Here is a 25,242-nt window from a genome sequence, read left to right on the forward strand (position 1 = left end):
TATTCTTTTGATTTTCTTCATTTAGAAGGTTTAAGAGCGGTTGAGGATCTGAAACACCCTTTATACTGACAAGCCAACAGAAATGAAGAGAAAATCTTGATTTTCAAATGGTGATAAGAGATGGAAGAATAAAGAAAGGGAGACAAGGAAGCACATCCCATCACCCAAACTATACTTCTTTCTTCTTTCCCACCTTTGGCTTTTTGAGTTTTGAACTTTTGATTGTCCCATAAACAGTGAAAGGGTGAGAGAGAGAGAGAAGCAGAAAAAAAGAAAAGAAAAGAAAAGAAAAGGATAGGAAATACTTACTATCATCATTACCGTTATTATCATTTACTTCATCAACCCACAGACCAGACTTAAATTCCAAAATATTCTCTGCTTCGGTCTCTTTTCTCCTTCCATTCTACCTTTTTTATTCCTTTGCACCTGCACTTGCGTGCACCTTCTCCAATACATATGCCTCTTTTCTCAAGTTTCTTTTATTCCCTCCGCTCCTTCTTCTATATTTCTCTTCGACCCAAGGAAGCTCTGATTCTTCAAAATATATGAAGCTCTAATTATCCTGCTTCCAATTCTACACCATTGATATTGCTCTTATTTGAGTAATTTTGGCTCCTCTTTGTTTCAAACTAAGGAGAAAAAGCTGTGGAAGTTTGGAGAAGAAGAAGAAGAAGAAAACGAAAACGTTTGGAAGGATGGGCACAAGGGTTCGTCAGTGTCTCATTTTCTTGCTCTTGGGTATTTTCTTTTGTGCGGGTGAGTTGCAGTTTTTAATGGGCTTCTCACCTTCTGCCTTGTAGTTTGGATTTTGAATGTTTTTTTTCCATCTGGGTATTTGGTTTTCCCTTTTCTGTCTTCATTTTTATATCATGGCCCCTGTTGGTCTTAATTTTAACTCCCTCTCTCAGTTGTAAGACTAGTTTTGACAAGTTGTTTCTTCCTTTATGTTTTTTAGTTTGGATTTTATTGACTTTCTATTTGATTTCTCATTTTAAAGAAGTTTGTCTCTTGATTTTGTCTGTTCCATGGTCCTCTGGATTTTAAATTTGATTCTGGGGGTTTGTTTTGTCGTATTCCATCTTTGTTCTGTTTAGGTAGAAAACTTCAGACTTTCTGAATCATGAACCACCACTTGGACTTGGTATTAAAAAAACTAGAGAAAAACCACTCAGCTTGAATTGGGTTTGGTCCTGCCAATATTGTTTTCTTCTCTGTTGTGTTTCATTGGTGCCTTAAGACCGTCAGGACTCTGTCTTGGCAGAGTGCTTATGAAAATTCTGTATGAATTCAATTTGAATATATTGATTCCCTCTCTTGTGTTAACAGAATATGATTCTCCCACATGAATTCAATTTGAATTTATTGATTCTTTCTCTTATGTTCACAGAGAATGATTCTCACTCTGGTTTTGATTTTAACATTCAATTATAGGTTCAAGTGTTACAGAGACAACTTTGGTTGGAGCAACCAGGCACACCCTAGAATTGGACCATGAAGAATTACCATCATCCACTTCCAACACCAAAAGGGATGTCATCACACCATTAGCAACAGTTCCAGTGGTCTATCCGACTCCCATTACGACTCCTCCGACAACCACAAGTCCGGTGGTAAATCCAGACACCCCACCAGAAGCGCCAACAATTCCAAGCCCAAGTACTACCACTCCAACCATAGGGTCCCCAAGTACTACTACTCCAACCATAGGAACCCCAAGTACAACTACTCCAACCATAGGAACCCCAAGTATTACTACTCCAACCATAGGAACCCCAAGTATTACTACTCCAACCACAGGAACCCCAAGTACTACCACTCCAATCACAGGAACCCCAAGTACTACTACTCCAACCACAGGAACCCCTGCATCATCAAGTGGGAGCTGGTGTGTTGCAAGCCAAAGTGCTGCACAAACTGCCTTGCAGGTGGCTCTTGACTATGCCTGTGGGTATGGTGGTGCAGATTGTTCGGCAATTCAACAGGGAGGAGCTTGTTTCAACCCAGACACAGTTCGCGATCATGCATCTTATGCATTCAATAGCTATTACCAGAAGAACCCGGTTCCCAATAGCTGCAACTTTGGAGGAACTGCTGTTATAACTAACATTGACCCAAGTAAGCTATGCTAAAAAACAAGTACTTGATTCATGACCAGATTAAAGATAGTATGGGATGGGCATGTTAAAAGCTAAGCTGGATTGTGGGTCTCATCCTCTGGTGCTTTTTCCTGGTCTGCAACTTGTTTTATTCATGTGCAACCTTTCTTTTTTGGATCAATAATCTGACAGACTACCAGTGGGTTCATGTCTTTTCCTATATCTTTTTCCCACACCTCCAGGGAGTACTCATTTAATCATGTTTCTTGGGCTCTCTTTTGACCCTGTCCTTGTCTGTCATGTGTTTCCATGGGTTAATTTGGGTTATGCCTTCAGTGACTGTCAAATTCAGTCCAAACATATAAGCCTATGGACATATATACAAAGTGAAAGCATATTGAGCATTTTCCTGTTAGTACTTCTGCTCAAATATATGGGCATGCAGATACACAAAAGGGTATTTACATCAGTACTAATTTTGCTACTTCTTTCCCTTGCAATATTTGCAGGTAGCGGATCATGTTCGTTTACGTCAACCAGGTAATCTGTCCATTCCATCTTTACTTCCAACTTTTGTTCATGTTAAGAAGGAATGGTTCTTGATTATGGTTTGCAATTGCAGCACAAGTGCAACAATTTTGAACACTACAAACCCAACGGGATCAACAGTTTACGGAGCAGAACCTACTGGATCCACCAATTCAGCAGCCTTCGTCTTGCGTAGTTCATGGATAGTCTTCACCATGGAATGCCTGTTAGTTTCAGTTCTAGCAGTGAGATGGATCTGACAACAACTTCAACCCACAGCATGGAAATTCACTCAAGGGGAGGCTTTACAGATTGAATTAAGGAATTATATACCAAGGCCGGCCCTTAAAATCAGGCTACTACGAGTCTTCGACAGATGAATCTACCTCATGAACTTGAGAAGTATACAAGAGCAATGTATATATAAAGTGATGGGTTCTTCTACTGGTAGAAACCATGGATAGCTAGCTCCCTTCTTTGTAGTGCTAAAACAATAAATTCTTTCAGAAAAGTCCATCTGCTTTTGGACAGCTTTTGTTGTGCCTAGGCCAATTTAAAGGATTAGCTGCAGTATCAAAAGAAATCAAAGTGATAAAAAGATTGCCTTCACATTCTTAGTTTATTACTTTACTTTGCCTTTAGTCGTATCATGGCTGGAATTGCCTATCAACACATCTGATTACCCTACCGAGTGCTGAATTTGTCAGTCACATATGAGAGAGAAAAGGGAATAGGTGCATAGTAGGATTTTGCTCTTCATGGAATGAAAACACAACTCCAGAGTTGAGTATGGGAAATTACATGATTCATGTTTATAGTATGGGAGTATGAATCTCGCAGTCTCAATTATCTCAGCTTTTCTGTCATCTAGTCAGTTTGCATTCAAATTCGCAAGTGTGTTGTCCATATCATCATCTAATAATGAATTAATTTATTATTCAATTCAACAACACCACATATCAAAATGAAGTTTTTCAAATTATTTGAAACAGTCAATTTTTTCTAAAGATCGAGGACCACTGAAAGAACAAAAACGAGAAACCCCATAAATGGTGGGCCAAACAGTTTAAATCATCACCAAAATTTGACATATGATATAGATAAAGGATTCATCATCAGTCCAATATTTATAATGGTCAACCTTTTCCTTGTAATAAATTCCATTGCTTCATTAAGTTACTTTGACTAGTGCAAGCCTCAGTCATGCATAAATTGAGCTGGGTTAAGTCATAGTGCTTTACATGCATGTAGGAGTCCCTGGGCCATCTTTCAGACCAGGTAAGATGAAAACAGGCCTGCAAATTTTTGAACCCAAAATTTCAGCAACAATTTCTTCACTATCAATGGGGGTTATATAGGTGTTCACTTTCATAGCCAGATGAAGCCAAGGTGAAACTCATTTACAATGCATAGACTCTAGATAGACTCAACCATTGAATGGAATGTGCAGGCTATGGCTTGAGACATTTTGTCAAAGGTGAACCCAGCTCATGACCCGCTAATGTACCCAACTCCATAACTAGCCAAACCTTGACCTTCTAAGTTTGCAAACTTGCAGAAACTATATTATGAAAGGAAAAGTGTTATTTTACACAAGTTGTCAATCACTTATTAAAGTAAATTTCATCTAATGGCAAAAGTTTTAGGTCTTCTATTTGAAGATAGTTTGAGGTCCCTCAGCTTCAAGATAGCCTCAGGCTCAGTCGACCTCAATATAAGCACTGCAGCATCCATGCTATAAGAGAGAGGCGATACAGGTGCATATAGTGCAAGGCGAGAGAAACAACATGGCATGGACAGTACCAGTGGAACCAACTAGAAAATGGAGATTATACATTTGCAAAACATTGGGACTCAATATCTACTCGTACAAAATACAGATTCCCCCAGAACAAGGAAGAAATATTATTTCTTATGATTATGGGGAGCCCTAAAAGGACATGGACCTCATTTCATGTCACAGTATCTCAGGAAAATCCTAGTAACAAATTTCAACCAAAACTACATTTAGTTTTATAGAGTACCGAAACCTGAAATGAGTCTATTGATTGGTCAACTGATCAATCCAGTAAAATCCAAGAATTGGATGGATGAACTTGCCCAGATCTCACATCCTGATTTCAGCAATGGACAAGATGTCTAAAACAGATTTTTGTCACAGGCAGGCTCTTTATTGTTTTCATCCATACCTGATAAGACTTTGGAGAAAATTCCGGAGGAAGTTACATTGCCTTCAACTCTTTGACTTTTATCATGATTTGAATAATTACAAGCAGAGCATCAATACTGTTGGAGTATTGGACACACAAAATTCCCACCATTACCACAGTTTTGGATCGGAGTATGCACTACCAAGCACAAATCATGAAAATTGGCATGGATGCACACTTTCATATTGGAAATGGTTTACTAGCCATAACAATTCAACCATTTATAACAGGCTACACAAGAAACTTGTACAAAAGTATGCAGTGCCTGACATAGATACAGGGTGTCCAATACTACACTTCTGAAGGTTATACTGGCTTACGCAGGGAATAAAAGAGTCAAAACAATAGAAGAGCCAATATTGGTGTTCTGTAAGGAAAATTTTTTCAGGAAGTAAAGTGTTTTTGTTACATAGCTTACAGGTACACGAGAAGCAAACAGATATATTTTTTTTTTGGATGAATAGAGAAGCAAACAGATTAACTATTACGATGGTGTAATGTTTGAGGCCCATCAAAGATATTGACTAATATTTCCAAGCACACCTTATGAGAAATTGAGAATACATGCTACATCCCTCTTCAACTGTCTCTCGTTACCAGGAAATTATACATATAAACTAACCAAGATACAGAGAAGGACCAACTATACATGCAAACTAACCAAGATACAGAAATGACCTTATTTTCTCCCTCTCTTAATATGAGTTTTGATCATACACATACGTGGTACACTATGTACAACATCTGACTATCAGACTAAGGTCAGATCAAAAGCAAGCATGGGACGACAGTGATGCAAATGACTGCTATGGTGGCAATAATTGATCCTTGGTCAAACGCATTTTTCAAGCTACCTGCCCGCGAGAAATGTTGGTAAGCCAGGTATGCTGCAATCAATAAAGAACCGATTGCACCTCCTTGTGTTCCTCTGCCCATCGAAAAGACGAGAAATGTGAACAAGATTAAGTGAAAAGGAAAAAGGACCCAGTAAATACTTTCCCATACACTCCTACTCACCTTAGGTTCATTACTTGGTAAGGAGCCACAATAACAAGTAGCAATGCCATGAAAGGTAGTTCCAGTTCACCTAGAAACCGAGAAGTGTTAAGTCAATATGCTCCATTTACCTATAGATGATAGAGGAAGCAAATTATGGCAAAATCAAAATATGATTGGACACTATATATGCATTGTGCATGTCTTCTCTTCAGTTTCATCTATTTTTTCTTTCTTTCTGCCTCAGTATGTTTTAGCTGTTGTGACGAACTGACTACTGTTAAATTTTGTCCATTTAGACAGGTGTGTATTTGGTTCAGACACAGTACTCGATTGTTGACTGACAGAACTCAAAAAGTTATTCCATATGTTATAAGAAACATTTCTAAAATAATTTAGTTTATACTAGTCCTAGAAGTAAAAGTAACATACTCAGACAATCTGATAAACATGACATAAATTGAATATTTTAAGTTAAATTCATCTGAATAGAATTCTGGCATATATGAGTATGTACCCCTGCCAAATTGAATAGGAGTGTAGCTATCACATAAACAATTTATGATATGGCATAAAAAGAACAAAATGAGTGAGTTTTCAGTTCCTGAAGAGAAATAAATTGTGAATTTTCTTTTCCTAGCAGGAATATCGGCAACTCCTTGCTGCTTTGAAGGTCCCTGAGTCTACTGGGCCCATTATGTATGGGATTGAATTTGATCCTGCACCAGCATGGTACATTTGTGGCCCAACTTGGATGATGGAACTACCAAGGTGATTGATCTAAAGAATCCCACATCTGAGGATACTTTGGAATGGTCATGTCAGCCCTCTCTAGGTGGTGGAAACCCATACAATTACAAAATATGGAGTCTTCATGTGACTTCTGCTGAAAACTATATAAGACTAGCTAGTTTCAGTCACTAAAAATCACACATCACTTGCTAACACATTCTCTAACAGAATGACTTTCTTTTTAATTTCTTCTTTTGTAGGTTAACTCTAAACAGAGTAATTACTGGCAAAGAAAAAACCCCAAGGGATTTTCTTATTGACACCCCTCAAAGTGTCAAATAAATTGTAACCTCACTTTTTTGCTCTTTTCTGATGACACACAATTTTTTTTTCCAATGAGGGTAATAGACTAATAGTATCATTTCTCAAAAATTATGTAGGACAATGAAACCTTTTGATAACGACATAATGATACGTCACTTTCAAATTATTTTTGAAAACCCTTTTATACCCTTATCTTAAAGAACTTTTGGAAATAAGACAAGGGGCAATTAAAAGAAGGTGTCAAGTTCTAAATACACCTATAAAAGTGTTATTCAGATACTCCCTCATATAAAAATTGTAAAGGAATAGAAAATAACAACCATTATAATGGCAACTGAACTGTTACAGTGTCAAGTAAATAACAGCAAAGGTCTGAAAACATTATGCCTGTTATTTCAGCTGTGGATTAGCTGTTACTTGTTGCAAAGAGGCTATAGGTCAAAAAAAAAAACTAAGAAAGCAAGGTAGAGAAGATATTAGTTAAGTTTCTTTTTATAGAAATTGGTTAAGGTTAACCTGGTTTAACAGCATACGCACCAGGTATAGGGAAGAAAAGACGAACGAGAAGTGCCAAGGATGCAGTCCAAAGGCCAATGTCGCTCCTGTTAATCAAACATTGAAAATCTCATATATAAGTTTCTTACTGAACAAGTGGGGGGGGGGGGGATCAAGATGGCACTAGCATCACCTACTTGATCCATGAGACGATGCTTGAAGGTGCTTGTAGAGCCAAAAAAGGAACAAGAAATGACTTTTGAACTGCAGTGCCTTTGGAAAGCATTAGAACCCTAAGAAAGAAATTCCAATATCAGTTGGATAACCACACCCTAAAAAAATCAGAAGATATTACAAGTTCTTGAAACAACAAAGAAAGTAATCCTATTGATCCACATTCTGTTAGGAATTTATGATGTTGACTGAAGGTGCAAAACATTTGGTCAACAAGCAAGGATGGTAAGGCCTACAACTTTTTACATAGACCGGAGCCTTTTCTCCCATCCAATTTTATTCTCTTATTTACTAATAAAGTTCCCTTTAAAAGGACAGTGCCGCATATTCATCCAAGTGCAGATGCATCTAAAACCATGAAAATATTATCTCCAAATTGTCATAGTTGTAAAGTACCCTATAAAAGGACAGTGAGGCATACTCTTCTAAGTACAGAAGAATCTAAAAGCATGAAAATATTATCTCCGACTTGTCATAGTTGTAAGTTTGCTTCCCCAAAGCACAGGGTTGGGAAAAAATATTGTTTTGATTCATTTCATTATTTTCTCTGGTAGGGAAGTCAGAATTCTCTGTCCGTATGTTTGTAAAGTAAGATGGCTGACAAAGTTGATACAACAACAACATAACCTAATCCCAACTAAATGGGGTCGGCTACATGGCTGACAAGTTGACATCCCAAAAAAAATAAATTTGGACAAGATGATATGTGGCTTACAACTTCCAGATTACTGATCATAGTTGTGACTCGTTTGTTGGCTGAACAAGCCAATTCCAATATTTGATTAAACATGAATTCGAGCAGTCCATGAAATTGATTTGTTAAGGTTGGAAACTCAGTCTACTAGGTTCAAAGTACAGGTTAGCTATATTTATGAACTTAGTCTACGTAGTACATGAATTTCATTTTTTCAGTTCAGTAGTCCAATTCATGATAAAATAGGATTAATGTTGAGATGGATGTGTGGTAAAACTAGAAAAAATAAAATAAGGAATGAAAAAATTAGAGTTGATCTAGGAGTAGCTCCGATACATGATAAGCTTCAAGAAATTCATTTGAGGTGGCATGGACATGTGCAACGAGGACATCCACTTCAGAGTACATTTTTCTCCTTGCTAGACGAGCAGTATCCTGGAGGAGTGTAAAGCAACCAAAGACTGCATCCTCCACTATGGAAGCGAAAGCTATGGCGTGCCATGAGGCCGTCTCTCAGGCATTGTGTTACGGTTGTCATGGATCTCAAGGTTGTTCCGTCCATTGAAAGGCCACTACGGATCTTCTATGAAAACACCACAGCAGTAAGATTCTCGAACAGCATGTGCAGTGCGAGTTGGTGTAGACACATAGAGATAAAATATTTTGTTGTTAAAAAAGATGTTCAATGTTGACATCACTGTGGCAGTATGATTCAACAGGTTTGGTCTCCCTCAGAGGCCAGAACTTCAAATGATATTTGGTGATACATATGCATGTGGTGATAATGCAGTCGCCCTTAACACATATGAGGAGGATGATCATATGCTGATCAGGGTGCTTTTACACAACCTTTTGATGAGTTGGACGATATTGATGAAGAAGAGCAAGTAGAGAACCCCCAAGCTGAACCCAAAGACAAGATAGGACCCCAAATGCAAAGAGGAGGAGCAAGAGCTCAGAGTTCTCAATGGCTTGCAAGGTCATTGCTGAAATGTCTCAAGCAAGGACAGAGAGGATCATTAGTATATCCTCCTCCACATCACAAACAACACAAGTTGTGAATGACCATCCCTACTCTATTGGTAAATGTAAGGACAACCTATACAAACTGAGATTGGGGACAAGATGCATACGAAGGCAGCTGAAAGGATTGTGGAAGACCTGATTTGGAGAGAGGATTTCATACAATGTCCCCTTGATAAAATGGACTCTTATTTGAGAATACTTGGTTGATGATGCGTATTGTTTGGATGACTCTATTATGTGGATTGTGGATAACCTGAATTCATAGGGATGACTATTTGGATGACTGTATTTTTTTAATGTTTCATGTGGATGACTGTTTTGTGTGGGTTGTTTGAAAACCCATGTGGATGATTATCTTTGGTTTATTTATTTTCTCTTGTATTAATGTGGATGACTGTTTCTTTTTAATATTTTGATGGATGATATTTTGTTTAGTAACTTCCATTTGTATTAATGTTAAACTATGGATGTGGTGTAATAATGGCCAATATTAATATTTTGATGGATGATATTTTGTAGTAACTTTCATTAGTATTAACGTTAAAACTATAAAAGTGTTAAAGCAATGACCTTTCCCAACTAGACAATTGAATTGGAAGGATGTTGATATGGATATTGATGAGAATAGTCTTATAATTTCTACTAATTGGTTCTGAATCACTCAATAATAGAAAGCCATGTAGAGATGGTGGATTAATAGGGGCTGTAGATGTTATGAGTCATTTAGGATGGAAAAGCATGTATTCATAAACCTACGTAATCTGATGAAACAACGTGGTTGGCTTGAAGAGAGTCGTTATATCTGACTTGATGAACAACTTGGAATGTTCTCAAGTGTAATTGAAAAGAGTGATGCCAATAGATCCGTGTTACAAAGATTTCAACACTCTGGGGAACTGTAAGTCACTACTTCAGGAAAGTATTGAAGGCTTTCATGAAGCTAGCAAAAGAAATTATTTAACCACCATCATTCAACAACATTCCATTGGGGATTGTACAAAACCCAAAGTGCTACCCATATTTCAAGGTCATATAAAATGCATTTAATTGTGAACATTTTTTTTTAATTTTTTTCTTGGATTTAAATCTTTATGATTGTAGAACATATTAGGATTGTGTTAATGTCAACACCAACACACATATAAGTGCTCACGTACCAAAGGAACAACAAAGCCACTATAGAGGACAAAATCAATTACAACACAAAATGTGATGTGTGCATGCTCTTTCGACATCAAATTCACATTTATATTTGCTGAGTTTGAGGACACTGTGAATGCCTGTTGAGTCCTTGCTTCAGCATTAGCGAATCCAAATTGAGATTTCCTTAACTGCCCCAAGGTAATATGAAGACATTTTCAGATTAGACTGTCAATAGTTCTATGTTTGTTTTATCCAACATGTGTTTCCATACATTTTTTCGACAGTAATGGTAGGAAAACACTATGCAGTAGACACAGGATATCCCAATATGCCTGGCTTCTTGACAACATTCAAAAGGGAGCAGAATCATTTGCAAGATTATAGAGGTAGAGGAACAGGCTAGGACTGCAATGGAATGGTTTAATCATAGACCTTCTTCATTAAGGAATATGATTCAGAAGAGCTTTGGGGCTTTGAAAGCATGATTTCCTATTTTGAAAGCCATGCCTAGTTTTTCAATTAAACACCAGAGTCATATTGTGATTTCTTCTTGTGCAATTCACAACTACATTCGAGATCAACAACAACGGGACCTAAAATTTACAATATTTGGAAATGATGATTACATATCAGATCATCCTAATCCAACTGATGAGGGTTGAGGAGGAAGTCTCATGACATGCAATAATTCCTACTGCTAGTCAGTGAGATGGTAAAAGAACATTCCAAACGTGTTTTTGTTTCTTTTCTGATTCAGAAACACTTCTAACGCCCTGTTACCAAAGGCCTTTCACTCCTGCAGAAAATGTTCAGGGAGAAAATAAATAAAAAGAAGGGTTACCATACGGGGCTATTGTTCAGAAATGGGCACATAGTCTGTTGGGCAGAGGAAACTTCTGTTTGATAATTGTATGGAATAACAAGCACAATATAATTCTGAAAACTTTAAAAGAGAAAGGAACCTGCGGTCCATAATCTATTGCCAAGAAGAATTGACATTCCACGATCATCAGAACCACATTACCAGTTGCAGAAAGGACAGAGAGATAGGATACTTACGCGGACGCCACAGTGCAAACCCATTGAATGTTTCGAGGGATAAAAGGAGCAGAGTAACAAACGGCACCGGATCCACGCTTCTTCTTCTTCATTTGTTGATGCTTAGTAGAGAATCTGCAAGCATTACAGTTCAGGTCAGAAAACCAAATCGATCAAATTCATGTGAAGCAATTAGTTCATATATTAAGATGAATCTTACCGGAGAGGACGAAAAAGGAATTGATTTGATGGGTGAGTGGTGTTGAAGATAGAGCAGATTTTACTTTGATGGTGGGATGAAGTCAGATTGGGAGAGCGAAATGGAAATGAATCCTTGCGAAGAGAGGACGAAGGATGAGGGAGGGAGAGGGCAAAAGACAACATCTCTACTTCAGTCGTTCTTCTTCTTTTGTTACTTCCTCAGTTGCAGAGTTGCGGGTGATGGAGGGGAAATAGAATGAAGACGAGAGACAGCGCCGCCAGTGACTGAATTAACTACTATGAGTTCACCCAAAATCCCCAGCAGAAATCAACAAGTGTGGTGGGCCCGCGAGATTTGTGAGGGGACAAACCGACACACCATTGAAGGTCACACATGGCTGCTGCTGCACCGCACAACACAATACGCACAGCAACAAATAAAAATTCATCATGACTCAAAAAATCCCAGAACCCATCTGAAAGGGGCAAGAGTTCTTGGAAATATTCTTGTTCTATTCAACCATCCATCAGTACATTGGTGTTGTTGGGAGCCGCCTTTAAGCCAATGGATTACCTTTAATTGATCCCTTCGGAGGGATTGAGCTCCTCCCCAGGGAGCCTAGCCCATTCAGGGAACATCCAGTCATTGGGCTGTGTTGCACACATTCCTAAGCATGCAACCAAATGTATGCGGTACAACCCAACCCTTGGATACCCCTTGGGCACTCCCTGGCCGTTGAGTTCCCAAGAGAGGAGTCGGATCCCCTTTGGAGAGGTATGAATTCTGTCCAACCGTGGCTGGAGCTGAACCCCACTAAACAACAGCAAAAATAGGGGTGGGGTGGTCATTTCACAGGTGGGTCCCACATGGGCCCCACATGTTAAATGACCACCCCTGTTTTTGAAGTGGTTTTCGAGCCCTGGACCGTTCAGCTCTCACCACGGTTGGAGCTAGATCCTAGCAAGGGATAGTGGAGGCCTAGTCATTTTTGCTAGTGCGGTTACTGTCTCTTCAATCTCAATCATCCATCGTGAGTTGGAAGCTATTATGATTGGTTTGGAAGAGTTGATTTTGAGAGGTTATGGCCATGTGAACATCCAATCTGACTTAAGAAATGCTATTGGTTTCATCAAAGGCTTCAAGGGTGCTTCATGGCAATGTTGGTGGACTATTGACTATATATATATATTTTTAGTAGACTAGACTATATTAGGAAGGACTTAATTTCTCTCAAGTTTCCTGCCCGGTCAGGTTCGTAGGTTCTTCTCATAAGGGACTGGAAATGATGACCTCACCCCATATCCAAACACACTATCCGGTGGGGTGAGGTCGTCATTTCTGTCCTCCCTATGAGAGGAACCTATGAACCTGACCGGGCAGAGAACCTGAGAGGAGAAAGATTCTATTAGGAAGCATCTTGCAAGATGTCGAGTACTATTCTCAAGGATATTTAAGGGAATCAAACCAAGGTGGTAGATCATTTGTCTAGGACTTGGTCTTCTCTTTTTTGACTCTTTTATGAGATTTAGACATGTATTGTTAAGGATCTTAGAGAGTATAGATATGCTCGTCTCAATTGTAAATAGGCGTCTCTCATTTTGTCGTATAGTGGAGGCCCGATGGATTTTTATGGCGTTCTTTTTTTTTTTTTTTGTTCTTTATTATTATTTATAATTTTCCTTTTCTCCAAAAAAAAAACAAGAGTTCTCTATGGGAGCGTGGCCCTATGCCGCTATGCGCATGGAGCCAATGGGAGTGGGTGGCGGCATCACCAGGGCAATCATTACCACCTTTCAAAGGGATGGGGCGGGGCGGTCATTTCACTCCCCATATGTCTTCGCACCATAGAGAACATTTATCCATAATGAAAACATTGTTTTGATATATGTTTGGCATCTGCACCTAAAGACAGAGAGAGGCCAAATGACCGACCTATCCCCATAAATGCGAAAAATCTTATCCGTGTTTATTAACGCAGGAACCACGCTACAGGGCAGAGAACCCTTATCTTCTTACTGCCAATACCAGGTCCAATCCAAAAAGAAGGGATTGGTGGTGGGTTGGTTTGAATGGGAATATAATCAGTCTTAACAGAGATTGTTTCCGCCCCCCCCCCCCCCCCCCCTCCCTTTTTTGGTTTGTGCAAAAGACCCTCACAGGGGCCCAATAAATTAAGCCCCAAAAGGGGAAAACTGCAAAGCAAGATTTTGCAAGTCCTCGAAACGAGGAGCCCCAATTACCCACATGAGGTCACCAACTGCCCACTTAGAAATAGAATGGGCTAAAGCATTTTCGGGTTTATGAGCCCCAAGTCCTCATGTGTTTCTCACACTCTAATAAATAGATCTCCTTTTATGGTTTTAATCCCCCCCCCCCCCCAAAAAAAAATAAAATTAATGCCATAGACTACTCCATACTTGTGTTTGCGAGGACCATTTGGTGGGCCTTTAATGGAAGAGATGCTTTTTTCTTCCAAGTTTGCCTTTGAAAACTCTATTTAGTTGTTGGGGCCTGATTTTTTGTCTTCCAAAAATCGGTTCATTTCCTTTGGAGACAAGTTGGTTCATGCTGCTTTCCACTTCAGTGAAATGCCCTTGCACCAGCATGAAGGCCAATCATAGTACATACTGGACATATAAAAGGGTGAGATTTTCGCATTTCAGAGAGGGTGGGGCCATCATTTCGCCCCTCTATGTCTGGGTGCATGTGCCACACAGCCTAAACTTGATTTATTGTGATCAGGTTTGACTCACCTAAGTCACCAGGTTATGAAGAGTTCGAATCGAGTAAAAAAACCTGAATTTTCAACTATCAACGTAAATACTAAACATTAGAAAAATTACAAATTTTAGTGCCGTTATAACTTCCAAAGTGCCTATAAAGTTATAGGTTTTAAATTAACTTTTTTTCTATGATTACATGGTAACCACCTTTTTATACTGTTATAGTTAAGGGTGTCAAACGGTGCGATTTTGATTATACGGTGCGGTTCCAGTTCGGTGCACATTTTGCAAGGTAGAAATCAAAATCGCACCGGATAAGAATCACCCAAAATCAAAATCGTTTTATATGTGGTGCGGTTTTCGCGGTTTCTATTCGATTTTTATTATACGGCTAACAACCGGTTTACATGCGGTTTGTCATACCAGTTCACATCTGGTTTCAACTTTGTATCCTTTAATTCTATCATCCATTTCCTTGTTATGTGGGAGAAATTATATATTTCATAAACAAATTAGAATATAATTAACAAATCAGAATACCACTAACAAAACCTTATAATTAATACTCAACCTTCCACCTTTGTACCTTTTAATTCAATTAACCAATTTCATAAACAAATCAAAATATATCATCGATTTCGCAAAAGTAAAGAATAAATAATTACTATGGAACTCCACTGCAACTTTGAAACCACTCTAAGAGATGAGACCGTGAAGAAGACAAAGTGAAGTGAACGACTCAACGTTGAGGAGAGGTGGCCGACGACGTAAAGACGATTTCGCAGCCTTGTTAATTGGTGAGTATGTAACTAATTACTAAAACCTAAAGGGTAAAAGGTAAAGGTATTAGTCAATTAGGGTAAAACGTAAAAGGGAAGAGGATTAGACAGTTATGGACTCTTGGATTCTATTCGGTTCAAATCTGGCGGTTAACCGACGGTTATCCGATTTTGAACCGAACCAAACCGGATAGAGAACATGTGAAATCAGAATCGCAACATTTTTTTGCGGTTCGATCGTAAATGGTCGATTCCGGTTTCGGTGTTCGATTTCGGTTTCATTTTGACACCCTTAGTTATAGTAATATTGTGTACAATAAATGAATTTTGGTAGAGGGTTCCCTATAAGGCTGCATGGCCCCTATGTTAGCACGGAGGCCAATGGGAGCTTGCACGAAAGCATCAACAGGGGCGGGATTTCCACCTTTCATGAGGGACGAGGTGGTCCTTTTGTCCCCCTCTGTGTCTAAGCACCGGGTGAATGGGAACGCTTGCGAAAGTATCAACAGGGGTAGGATTTTCGTCTTTCATGAGGGTTGGGGTGGTCATTTCACCCCCTGTGTCTGGGCATAGGAGCTACGCCGCCTTCTGATGTCCACACTCTGGGTGCCTATGCACGAAGCTCCAACCACTGTGGGTTCTAAGGAGGGCCATATTGTATGCAAATTTACCATTGCTTCAGGAAGATGCTGTATCAAGACTCGAATCTGCGACCTAAGAGCAACCTTACCATTGCGCCGAGGTCTATCCTCTAAACATTCTCCTTTATAAAAAATATTTTTCTTCACTTTGGGTGAAAAGAGTCTAACCATTAGGTATCATCATTCCCTTTGCCTTCTATTCCACGTGCATGCTCATACAGCCGTGTATGAAAATTTTCCCTTTTTTTTTTTGGAAAAATTACATTGTCATCCCCTGAGATTTGTATTAAATACAGAATGATCCCCTTTGTTTTTAAATTATACAGCCACACCCCCTGAGTGGACGGTAAGTGAACGGTGTTAAATAATACATTTTAAATACCAACTTTGCCCTCTTCTAATATCCTGTTAATAGTCGATGGGAAATTCCAACTTTACCCTTTTACCCTTATGTACAAAACCCTCTTTCTTCTCCAGAAACTCCACTGTCCTCTCCGGCGATCTGCAAGGGAGGAACTCTCTGAAGGTGGAATATGGATTTGAGTTCCCAGATATTCCAGCCTGTTGCAGCACAGACATCTTAGCGACCCTACTGCACGGAACCCTCTTCTCCTTTCCCATAAAACCGACTACTCCTGTCAATTGACTTTTTTCATTGCAAGTTGTTAAATGATTCTGGATAATAGGTTACAGGATGTAGAACACAGTGAGAAACGATTGTATCTTGTTTTTGAATATCTGGATCTGGATTTGAAGAAGCACATGGATTCGTGTCCAGAGCTTGCTAAGAATCCGCGTTTAATAAAAGTGAGTGAGATCTTTCCCCTCTGTAGAGCGCCTTATTGCCTAGGTGTCCCTCCACCTTGGGTTGCCTTCACAACTATGGTTTGAAGAAAAAACTTACTTTTTCAAACATATTCAGCTGCCACATTGTGAGATTTGGTGTACATTTGTAAGTGGGAATTTGACATTACGACTACTCCTATCTTCTTCACTCCTCTGTTCTCACTGGCTAAACAAGAAGACTCACCACAGTGAAGAAGAGAAGATCGCTCTTTTTTTAAAGTCTATTTAGCAAACACTCGCCGGAAGGACACATGGATCCCTGTCCTTTCGTGCGACTTCTCGTCAGAAATCTTGCTCTGAAGATCCTGGTAGCCTCGAAGCCCGCTCGCTCTGGCGTTCATCCGGCTTCGTCTCCATGTTTCTGTAAGATCAGGCTCAAGAACTTCCCTCTGCAGACCTCGATTGTCCCTCTGATCTCATCCGAGACTCAGTTTCATGATGGTCAAACTCAAACCCTTGCTGCCAATTTTGACTTGAGCAAAGCAGATCTGGAGAAGCTCGCTGCCAAGTCCATTTTTGCTGCAAAGCCTTGTCTTAAGATTTCTATCTACACTGGTCGTAGAGGTACTACCTGCGGTGTTAACTCTAGGAGACTCTTGGGGAAGGTTTCAATGCCCTTGGATCGGGGAGGGGAGGGGAGGGTGGGGTGTGGTGGTGGTGGTGGTGTTGGTGTTCGGTTGCAAGGGGTAGGGGCGGGTGGGTTAGGTTGCAGCAGGTGGTGGGGCCATTGGGGTTGCAGAGAAGAAGAAGAAGAAGAAGAAGAAGAAGAAGGAGGGATGGTGATGGGGTGGGCCCCATTAAGTCTATTTCAAAGGTAAAATTAGAAAAAGAAAAAACATTGAGTAATTAGGGGTATATTAGTCATTTTAAGTCATGAATTACCAACACCGTACACTTAATGGGAATGATATAATGGAGTGGGGCTGTCTATAACACCTAATCAAACCTCAGGGGGTGTGATTGTATAATTTAGAAACACAAGAGATTGTTTTGTATTTAATACAAACCTCAGGGGGTGGCAATGTAATTTACCCTCTTTTTTTTCATTAATGCAAAATACATCTGAGGTGTCCATGTTCATGTCTTTATCAAAAAAAATCCATGTTCATGGCTTTTCCGTTCTAAACCGCCTATTTTTGCTCATAATTGAGAGTGTACAATAACGTTCACATGGCAGAATAAATGCTTTGGAGATTAGCAAAAAGAACAAGCCCTTTTGAACAATAATATTTTGACTGTTATGAAAAAAATAACATTTTTTTTTTTATAAAGAGAAATACTTGTTTGAATTTTACATTTTTTTAAAATAAAGTAAGTCATTTATTTTTTCAATGAGGGGAAATCCTATCATGATGCATGAATAATGCCTACTCATATATTTGATGATAACTTTCGAATTATTTTATAATTTTTGTATCCTTAAATTAAATAAAATTTAAAAAAAAAACAAGAAACACCTTTTATGAGGATATTAATATAATATCTCATAAAAGGTATATATATATATATATATATATATATATATATATATATATATATATATATATATATATATATATATATATAATATCTTGGCTCCTGTGCTAGCCGGACAGCATGTGCGGCTCTAGACTCAAGGTGATGTGTTTTGACCGTCTTACCTTTTTCCAAGCGTCTTATCCGAGCAGGGGCAAGGCAATCAAATATCCGAGCACGGATAAGTCATTTATTTATTCAATGAGGGGAAATCCTATCATGTTGCATGAATAATGCCTACTCATATATTTGATGATAACTTTTGAATTATTTTATAATTTTTGTATCCTTAAATTAAATAAAATTTTAAAATAAAACAAGGAACACCTTTTATGAGGATATTAATATAATATCTTATAAAAGGATATATATATATATATATATATATATCTTGTCGTCTTCGGACAGCATGTGCGGCTCTAGACTTAAGGTGATGTGTTTTGATCGTCTTACCTCTTTTCAAGCGCTTTATCCGAGCAGGGACAAGACAGTCAAAGTGCAACGCCTTGAGTCTAACACTGCACATGCAGCTCGACTGCCCGGATGTGCAGGATTTTTTTCGCTCACACATGCATAAAGAGAAATTCCTTCCGTGTCGCAAGTGTAGTGTAGCCAAACGTGGATGCACAATCCAAATACTAAATTAAAATGGGACCTCACATCATCTCAATTATTTGGGAGTTCCGAGTCCACTATCTGGCTTTCATGCTTAGATTTCTTCATCTGCAAAAGTCTACATGGAGGAGCACAACCTCCTCCAACCGTTAATCTCCACAACCACCAATGCCACCGCCGCCGCCACCACAGAAGACGATGTCACAGAATCAACCTCACCAGTCATGTACCGTGTTGCCTTGGTCATCTTCATCGGAATCTTATCCATTTGGGCAAATTATGAAGCCTCCAAAGGCTTTGAAGTAACCATCGTTAATGAAGCCGGAGATACCCCGGCAGGTCGTCGATTTGCGCTCTTCTTCATCTCCGATGACAAGGCAACCAGAATAGTCCTAAGTACGAGCCATTTCGCTGAACAAGTTCTCTACCCAAAGGCCAGCCACCCCAAGAAGCAAGTTAACCGTGTCACCTTGAGGCTCGCCGGCCGGAATTTAACACAGGCCGTGGTAGTCAACGTGAGCAACAACAACGAGTTTGATCTTCACATCAGCCCCTCGGTGATGGAAGAGATTAACCTAAAGAAGGCTATGGTCTCGGCGGTGCAACGAGGGATGGCTCGTGTATGGCTTTGGGATGGAGAGATGAGTGCCCCAACGTCCCTTATTGATGGAATAGTTGAGTACGTCGGAATCTCTGCGGGGTTTGCTTCATCGTCGGTTTCCGGCTGCCTAGACTCGCCGGAATCATCTTACGACAATAGTTGCTGGAATGATAGGGACAGTTTGGTTGTCGCAAGCTTCTTGACCTATTGTGAGCGGGTCAGGAATGGGTTCATTGGCCGGTTGAACCAAGCCATGCGTGAAGGGTGGCACGTGCGAATGATAGATGATGCGTTAGGTCTGCCAACTCAGCAGCTGTGCTCATCCTATAATTCTTCGACGATAGAGATACCAAACACAATGGGACCCACTCCAGGGTAGATACAGAGCATTTAATTTGTGGGGCTCACTAAGAGGACAGAGCTGTCCCATCCTGTCCATGGTCAAGTTACAACCTAACCACGTGGAGTAATAACACATGAGTGAGTTACTTGCACGAAAAGGTTTCATGTTTTTTTTTTTTTTTTTTTGATGGAAAATCATGTTTAATTTTTTGTTATAAACAAAATAAAATTCATTGATCAAAGCATCAAAGTTGTTTACCCAAAAAAAAGCATCAAAGTTTATCTGGTTTGATCAGTTTTATGATTAGATCATTTTTTTTGGTAAACATGAGTAGATCATATTGGATTATTGGTAATCCTATCACATAGAATATTAGGATATGGAGAAGGTATTTGTAGGAGAGATTCTCTTATCTACTCTGTCAAATAGAGGGCAGGGTGTTTATGTCATTTTGGATGAATATTTATGTCAATCTGATTGCATTGAAGGACTGAATTTGCCTCTACCCATGGTGAATGGGATCAGGATCCCATTTACCGTGGGAAGGGAGAGGGCGATAATAGGTATCAGAAAGATATTTTGGAACATATTTTATAAAAACCTAGGAGGGGTTTGTGAACCTAGGGTGGTGGGTGAACCATCCTCTATGGGTGGAGGGAAACATAGTCCTATATTCTGCAAAGCTGCAGGTCGGTGGCTACATATGGGCTGGTTCTAACATAAGTGATTGGGCCTAAATAGGGGCATGATTGGGCTGGGCCTTCTTCCTCTTATGCTGGCCTTGTACTGCATCACACACACACACACACACAAACAGAGATGTGAAAACTTGCTTTAAGTTTTGGTCCTACTTATTTTAGACTATACCATACCCCTACTATGTATTACTAGTGCTAATATTTCATTCTCATAGATGAATTGCCATTACTACTAATAAAAAGAAATGTTATGTTTTTTGTTGATCTTACAGATACTATTGACGGCTGATCTGATCTCTTAAACCAGTAATACTGGTTGTCTTATTTAATGTTTGTAGATGCATACTAGCTAGTACTTATTCTAGCAATTTTCAGAGTTTTAGGAATTTGGTCAGTAATGCTATTCAGGCTTTGTCCATGTTCCATGCCAAATGGATCCTGCTAAGTGTTTTGACTTTTGACCCTGCATCACAGAGATTGTTTTTAATTGTTTGTGGAACAATGTGCAATTGAATGAAGGAGGTCAGAGGTGTTGTAGAAGACTCAGGTCAAGGTTGTGTTGTTCAAGTATTCGAAGATGATTTTCTTGACTATTCACTATCAACATTACTTGAAGATGATTTTCTTGACTATTCACTATCAACATTACTTGAAGATGATTTTCTTGACTATTCACTATCAACATACGAATGGTGTAAGGTACACCAAGTATCCATCATAGTGCGATTAAAATTATTTATCATATACTCCATCGTCATTCTACTAATCTTAAAACATCTTGCTTCCAAGGTTAATCTCTATAGTTTTAACTTAGCGTTAATCCCTGTTTTTGTCTCATCTACCAAAATGATATCATCAGCGAACAACACCATAGGACCTCATTTGGATGAAAAATAGCAGGGCAGTCTTCTCAATGATCAACAACAACTCCAGAAGTGTTGCAGTAATTCTAATGCCCTCTCAGGTGTAGATTAAACTACATACCAGTAATATCACTATTGAAGATAGTACGGATTCAGATATTCTACGGCCTCCAGAATAGCAGCCAACATCCTGCCCTGCATTCTGGATATGCCACGTGTAAACTAGAAAATCCAACGGTTCTGTTTTAAAATATTTGAAATGCATTTATTAAAAGCGGATGAAGAGGGGCAACACAAGCTGGACCGCTCAGATAAACCAAACCCGACCAGGTCCAGCTCGGTTTGCACACTAACAAAACCCTTTCCATTTTCAAAACCCAGCTCTCTTCTTCCTCGAACGAGAGACCTCTCTTCTGTCTGCAGAACCTGAAACCCATATCTCTTCTTCCTCTTGTTTTGTGCGTAGCAGAAATCAGGTCTCTTCTTTCACTCATCCAAACCGAGCTTTTTCCTCTGGCGAACCTCGAACCTCTCTTCTTTCTCTGGCTTTCGAAGGTGGGAAAGAAAAACCCAGATCTGGATTTGAGAAAGATTTGAAACAGGGGAGCTCCAAATTGTTCTTGGTTCAAGGATTTGAGCAACTGAGCTTCTTCCACTGATGAACAATAAATTAATTCAAAATACTGTAAATGATAACAGTAATGTTACGGAAGGATCCCAACTCCTCAATCGCCATGGAAATTTTAAATTTTTGGATAGTTAAAATTAAGAATCCCTTCTTCTTCTTCTTTTCCCATCAAATTTCAAAGTCCAGGACACTCACCCTTTCATGGCTTTGCTCAATGTTCACCAGTCACCAGTCACCACCACCACTGTCATAAGTCAATCAAATCAACGCTTCCTCCCTTCCTTCATCTTAATTTATATTCAACAACTCTTCTTTCCCTCTCTCTCCCTCCTTTACATAAAATGGTGGTATCTGTGTTAATCATATATATATATATATATATAAACCCTAGTTCAAGGCTTCCAAACTATATATAACTTTTCAGCTTCATTTCTTCATCACCTCCCAAGCCTCTCCAATCCTTATTTGTTGCTTTAATTTTAATCTAATATTTTCTAGCAAGGGGATTAACAGCTAATTTAGGGAGTAGTGGGTGATAGAGGATGGATGGAGGTAGTAGCAGTGGTCGCACTCTGGAAGAAACACCAACATGAGCTGTCGCCGTGGTCTGGTTTTAAAAACCGCATGTTATATAAACCATATTAAAAACATGTTTTTGATTAATGAATGAATGTTGCAGAAGCAGAGAATAAGATCCAATTAACATGAGTCCCAAATTGCTTGAACGACAAGGGGAAGATGATTTGCAGAGAAGGATGCTTGAAATTCATGGTTCGGAGGCGAGAGGAAGCAGACCCTTTTCACGATTTGCAGAGAACGAAGCTTGAATGTGAGATGGAGAAGACGAGAAGAAGGGAGTCGATTGCAGAACCCATTTCTCCATCGTGAATCTCCACATTTTGAACCTAGGGTTTTGTTTTGTTTTGAATTCTGGTTTGGTCGGTTCGGTCCAACTGAAAGGTCGGTCTTGGTTTATCTCTTCAAATCGTATTTTAAAAACATGTTTGTAGTATTTTAAAAGCATCCGTTAGATCTGTTTAACTCCACGTGTCAAGCCCTCATGAGATGGCAGGACGATGGCTGCTACTCCTTAGGCCGTAGAAGATCTAAATCCAGATTTTACTGCCTCTCGCAACAACTGAATCACTCAAAACAAAAACAAGCTGTTCTTCAAATTCCAACTCTGATGACTATGTTCTCCCTTTCTTATATTTATAATTAAATAGATCCATTACAAATAAAACTCTCCATGCATGAGAGATTTGGACAGCAAAAGAAACTCCTAGGTAGCTATTACAGTGACAATAGATCTGCTTTCTAAAAACTGAAAAACTCAAAATAGAAACTACCTATATATCTACTATATTCTTAGCAATTACAAAAGAATGGAAACTAAATAAAGATCTTGAAAAGCTCAGCAAAACCCAAACAGCAATCTGTTCCTAAAATTCCCCACGCAATGCCAAGGCTGGGCCTTACAAATCTGATAAAATCTCATCCTTGAAGAGCTGCTAATAGATGGGTTTTAAGGGCAGAGACATGGGGCTGGACCTGGGAAAAGTGTTCAATTGGATTTCATAATTCCACCTGGTGCCTCTGTGGGAGAGAGAGAAGAATGCTCATACCTAAACAATTAACATCTTCGACTCTGTCAATACTGCTCCTAATGGAAGAACTATATCCACTCTGATCATCATAATATTTAGACCAGAGCATCACACCTCCAATTGAGAGCAGAACCTTGATACTTCTGTGTTGACAGTATCTTATGCCGTCGCTGACCACGGCACAGCCACCGGAGGATGGGTTGCAGTGACCAGCGAGGTTTATCTGAGGAGTCTGGTTGTTGCCAAAAATGTTAGAGGAAAGCTATGTTGACTAAACCATAATTGCCTGTTGCGCAAGTGTTTGTTAAGGTGCCTTCGTTTCCGCTCTGACCCCAATAAATGGCGATTCCACCAGCGAGAGAACTTGGACCAGGATCCTCTACAATCCCGGCGGGGCGACAGTGCATATCCGACAGCACAGCAGAAGCCGGTATTGTAAAAGATTTTTATCCAGAGAGCTCACCACCACTAGGGAGAGCACCATGAGCGTTAGGAATAGAAGCAGGACCGGTGTGCGACCTCGATTTGCCATAGCCACTAACAGAGTAATAGATTTAACTGAGAGTTGCTGACGAATTGAAGAAAATTTAGAAAAGGATCCCTTCTTAGAGGAGAGAGAAGACCTAGGCCTCGGCCTCGAAACAGATCCTCTACGAAGGACCATGTATTGGTGGATCAGTATGGACCCGAGCGGTCATAGCGACGCAGACCATGTGAAACATGCATTCACCGCCTTACCCCTGTCCGTAGAGGATCTGGATCCCTCGGCCTCCAGTTTTGATTATAGTGGCATGGCAATACTTTTTCCATTTCCCATGGGTTGTGCTTGACTTTGACTCATTCTGGTTATGGCAGGAATTGTGTAGTCGTTCTTCGACTCTTGACCTTGAAGCAAGGTAGGAGGAATCAGTATTTGTTCGGTAGATTTGTATCCCCCGTAGAGATCGATATTGATTTTTGGTTGATACTGTATTGGACCTTTATCCGCTGCTGTAACTGTAGCGTTGCTGTGCGCATCGTGTGGTGCAGTAGCAGCCATGTGTGCACAGTGGGGCCCGTTGCGCACACATGGCAGTTACTGCACCGCATGATGTGCACAGCAGCGGATAAAAATTCTACTGTATTGGTGGATCAGTATGGACCAAGGGTAAAAATGTTTAAAAAATATCACATTTTTTTCCCTAGTACTTAGTATTTGGAATTGGTATCTTTCTCAGTCGATTTTGGTCCGGATTAGTCCATATCAGTTTGGATTGGACAAACCTACCCTTAGCCTCTTCGATGGGTTCTCCGGTAGTGAGAGATTGAGAGAGTAGAGGAGGGTTGGATCGTCGCCGCAGTGGTTGCCGTCTCCGAGAGTTACAATAGAGAGAGTGAGTAGGTTAGAGTTGGAGGGAGAAGAGAGATGCGGGTTGGGTTGGAAAACCATGGTTAAAATTGAATTGGTTGGATTTTGAATTATCTTTATTTTTTACCATCGATTTTAAACATGCCATATGTCAACCATCTAAGAGATAAATGGAGCAAAATGGAGGATATTAGAAATGGAGTCGATACAAATCTCTATGCATGTGCATCAATGCTCTAACCAATATTGTATATCCTCCTAACTCTGAGCAAGATCAAATAATTTAGATAAGAAAAATCATGGAAATAAAAGGC

At 39.6% G+C, this 25,242-nt stretch overlaps 3 protein-coding genes across 5 annotated transcripts; 2 read left to right on the forward strand and 1 right to left on the reverse strand.

The window, feature by feature from the left end:
• The first annotated feature begins 354 nt into the window (after positions 1 to 354).
• Positions 355 to 3,234, forward strand: LOC122652831 (integumentary mucin A.1-like). Of its 3 annotated transcripts, XM_043846706.1 has the most exons (5): positions 355 to 759; positions 1,435 to 1,659; positions 1,690 to 2,118; positions 2,609 to 2,639; positions 2,722 to 3,234. In XM_043846706.1, the coding sequence occupies exons 1-5, from the start codon at positions 699 to 701 to the stop codon at positions 2,885 to 2,887; spliced, it is 912 nt and encodes a 303-aa protein (XP_043702641.1). In that variant the 5' UTR covers positions 355 to 698; the 3' UTR covers positions 2,888 to 3,234. The 3 variants fall into 3 exon arrangements, with proteins under 3 accessions (XP_043702641.1, XP_043702640.1, XP_043702639.1); XM_043846705.1 differs by having other exon boundaries at positions 1,435 to 2,122; positions 2,613 to 2,639; XM_043846704.1 differs by having other exon boundaries at positions 361 to 759; positions 1,435 to 2,118.
• A 2,091-nt stretch (positions 3,235 to 5,325) lies between these two features.
• LOC122652833 (cold-regulated 413 inner membrane protein 1, chloroplastic-like) lies at positions 5,326 to 11,918 on the reverse strand. Its single transcript, XM_043846708.1, has 7 exons — positions 11,740 to 11,918; positions 11,541 to 11,654; positions 7,582 to 7,677; positions 7,406 to 7,491; positions 5,855 to 5,924; positions 5,589 to 5,765; positions 5,326 to 5,513 (listed from the first exon to the last, which is right to left on the reverse strand). Exons 1-6 carry the CDS (start codon positions 11,901 to 11,903, stop codon positions 5,600 to 5,602), a joined length of 696 nt encoding a protein of 231 aa, XP_043702643.1. The 5' UTR covers positions 11,904 to 11,918; the 3' UTR covers positions 5,326 to 5,513; positions 5,589 to 5,599.
• A 7,014-nt stretch (positions 11,919 to 18,932) lies between these two features.
• Positions 18,933 to 19,820, forward strand: LOC122651100. Its single transcript, XM_043844432.1, has one exon. The coding sequence runs from the start codon at positions 18,963 to 18,965 to the stop codon at positions 19,818 to 19,820; it is 858 nt and encodes a 285-aa protein (XP_043700367.1). The 5' UTR covers positions 18,933 to 18,962.
• The last annotated feature ends 5,422 nt before the right edge of the window (positions 19,821 to 25,242 follow it).

The sequence above is a fragment of the Telopea speciosissima genome, chromosome 2 (genome assembly GCF_018873765.1).
Source record: "Telopea speciosissima isolate NSW1024214 ecotype Mountain lineage chromosome 2, Tspe_v1, whole genome shotgun sequence".
In the NCBI taxonomy this organism is placed as follows: Eukaryota; Viridiplantae; Streptophyta; class Magnoliopsida; order Proteales; family Proteaceae; genus Telopea; species Telopea speciosissima.

Bases quoted from the DNA above. Each gene is read 5' to 3' on its own strand.
- LOC122652831 (XM_043846705.1), top strand. From the start codon at position 699: ATGGGCACAAGGGTTCGTCAGTGTCTCATTTTCTTGCTCTTGGGTATT. The intron at 760-1,434 runs GTGAGTTGCAGT...ATTCAATTATAG, and splicing joins GGGTATTTTCTTTTGTGCGG to GTTCAAGTGTTACAGAGACA. The intron at 2,640-2,721 runs GTAATCTGTCCA...TTGCAATTGCAG, and splicing joins TGTTCGTTTACGTCAACCAG to CACAAGTGCAACAATTTTGA.
- LOC122652833 (XM_043846708.1), bottom strand. From the start codon at position 11,903: ATGTTGTCTTTTGCCCTCTCCCTCCCTCATCCTTCGTCCTCTCTTCGC. The intron at 11,655-11,739 runs GTAAGATTCATC...TAATGCTTGCAG, and splicing joins TTCCTTTTTCGTCCTCTCCG to ATTCTCTACTAAGCATCAAC. The intron at 5,925-7,405 runs GTTAACCTTAAC...CTCGGTTTCTAG, and splicing joins TGCGTATGCTGTTAAACCAG to GTGAACTGGAACTACCTTTC.
- LOC122651100 (XM_043844432.1), top strand. From the start codon at position 18,963: ATGGAGGAGCACAACCTCCTCCAACCGTTAATCTCCACAACCACCAAT.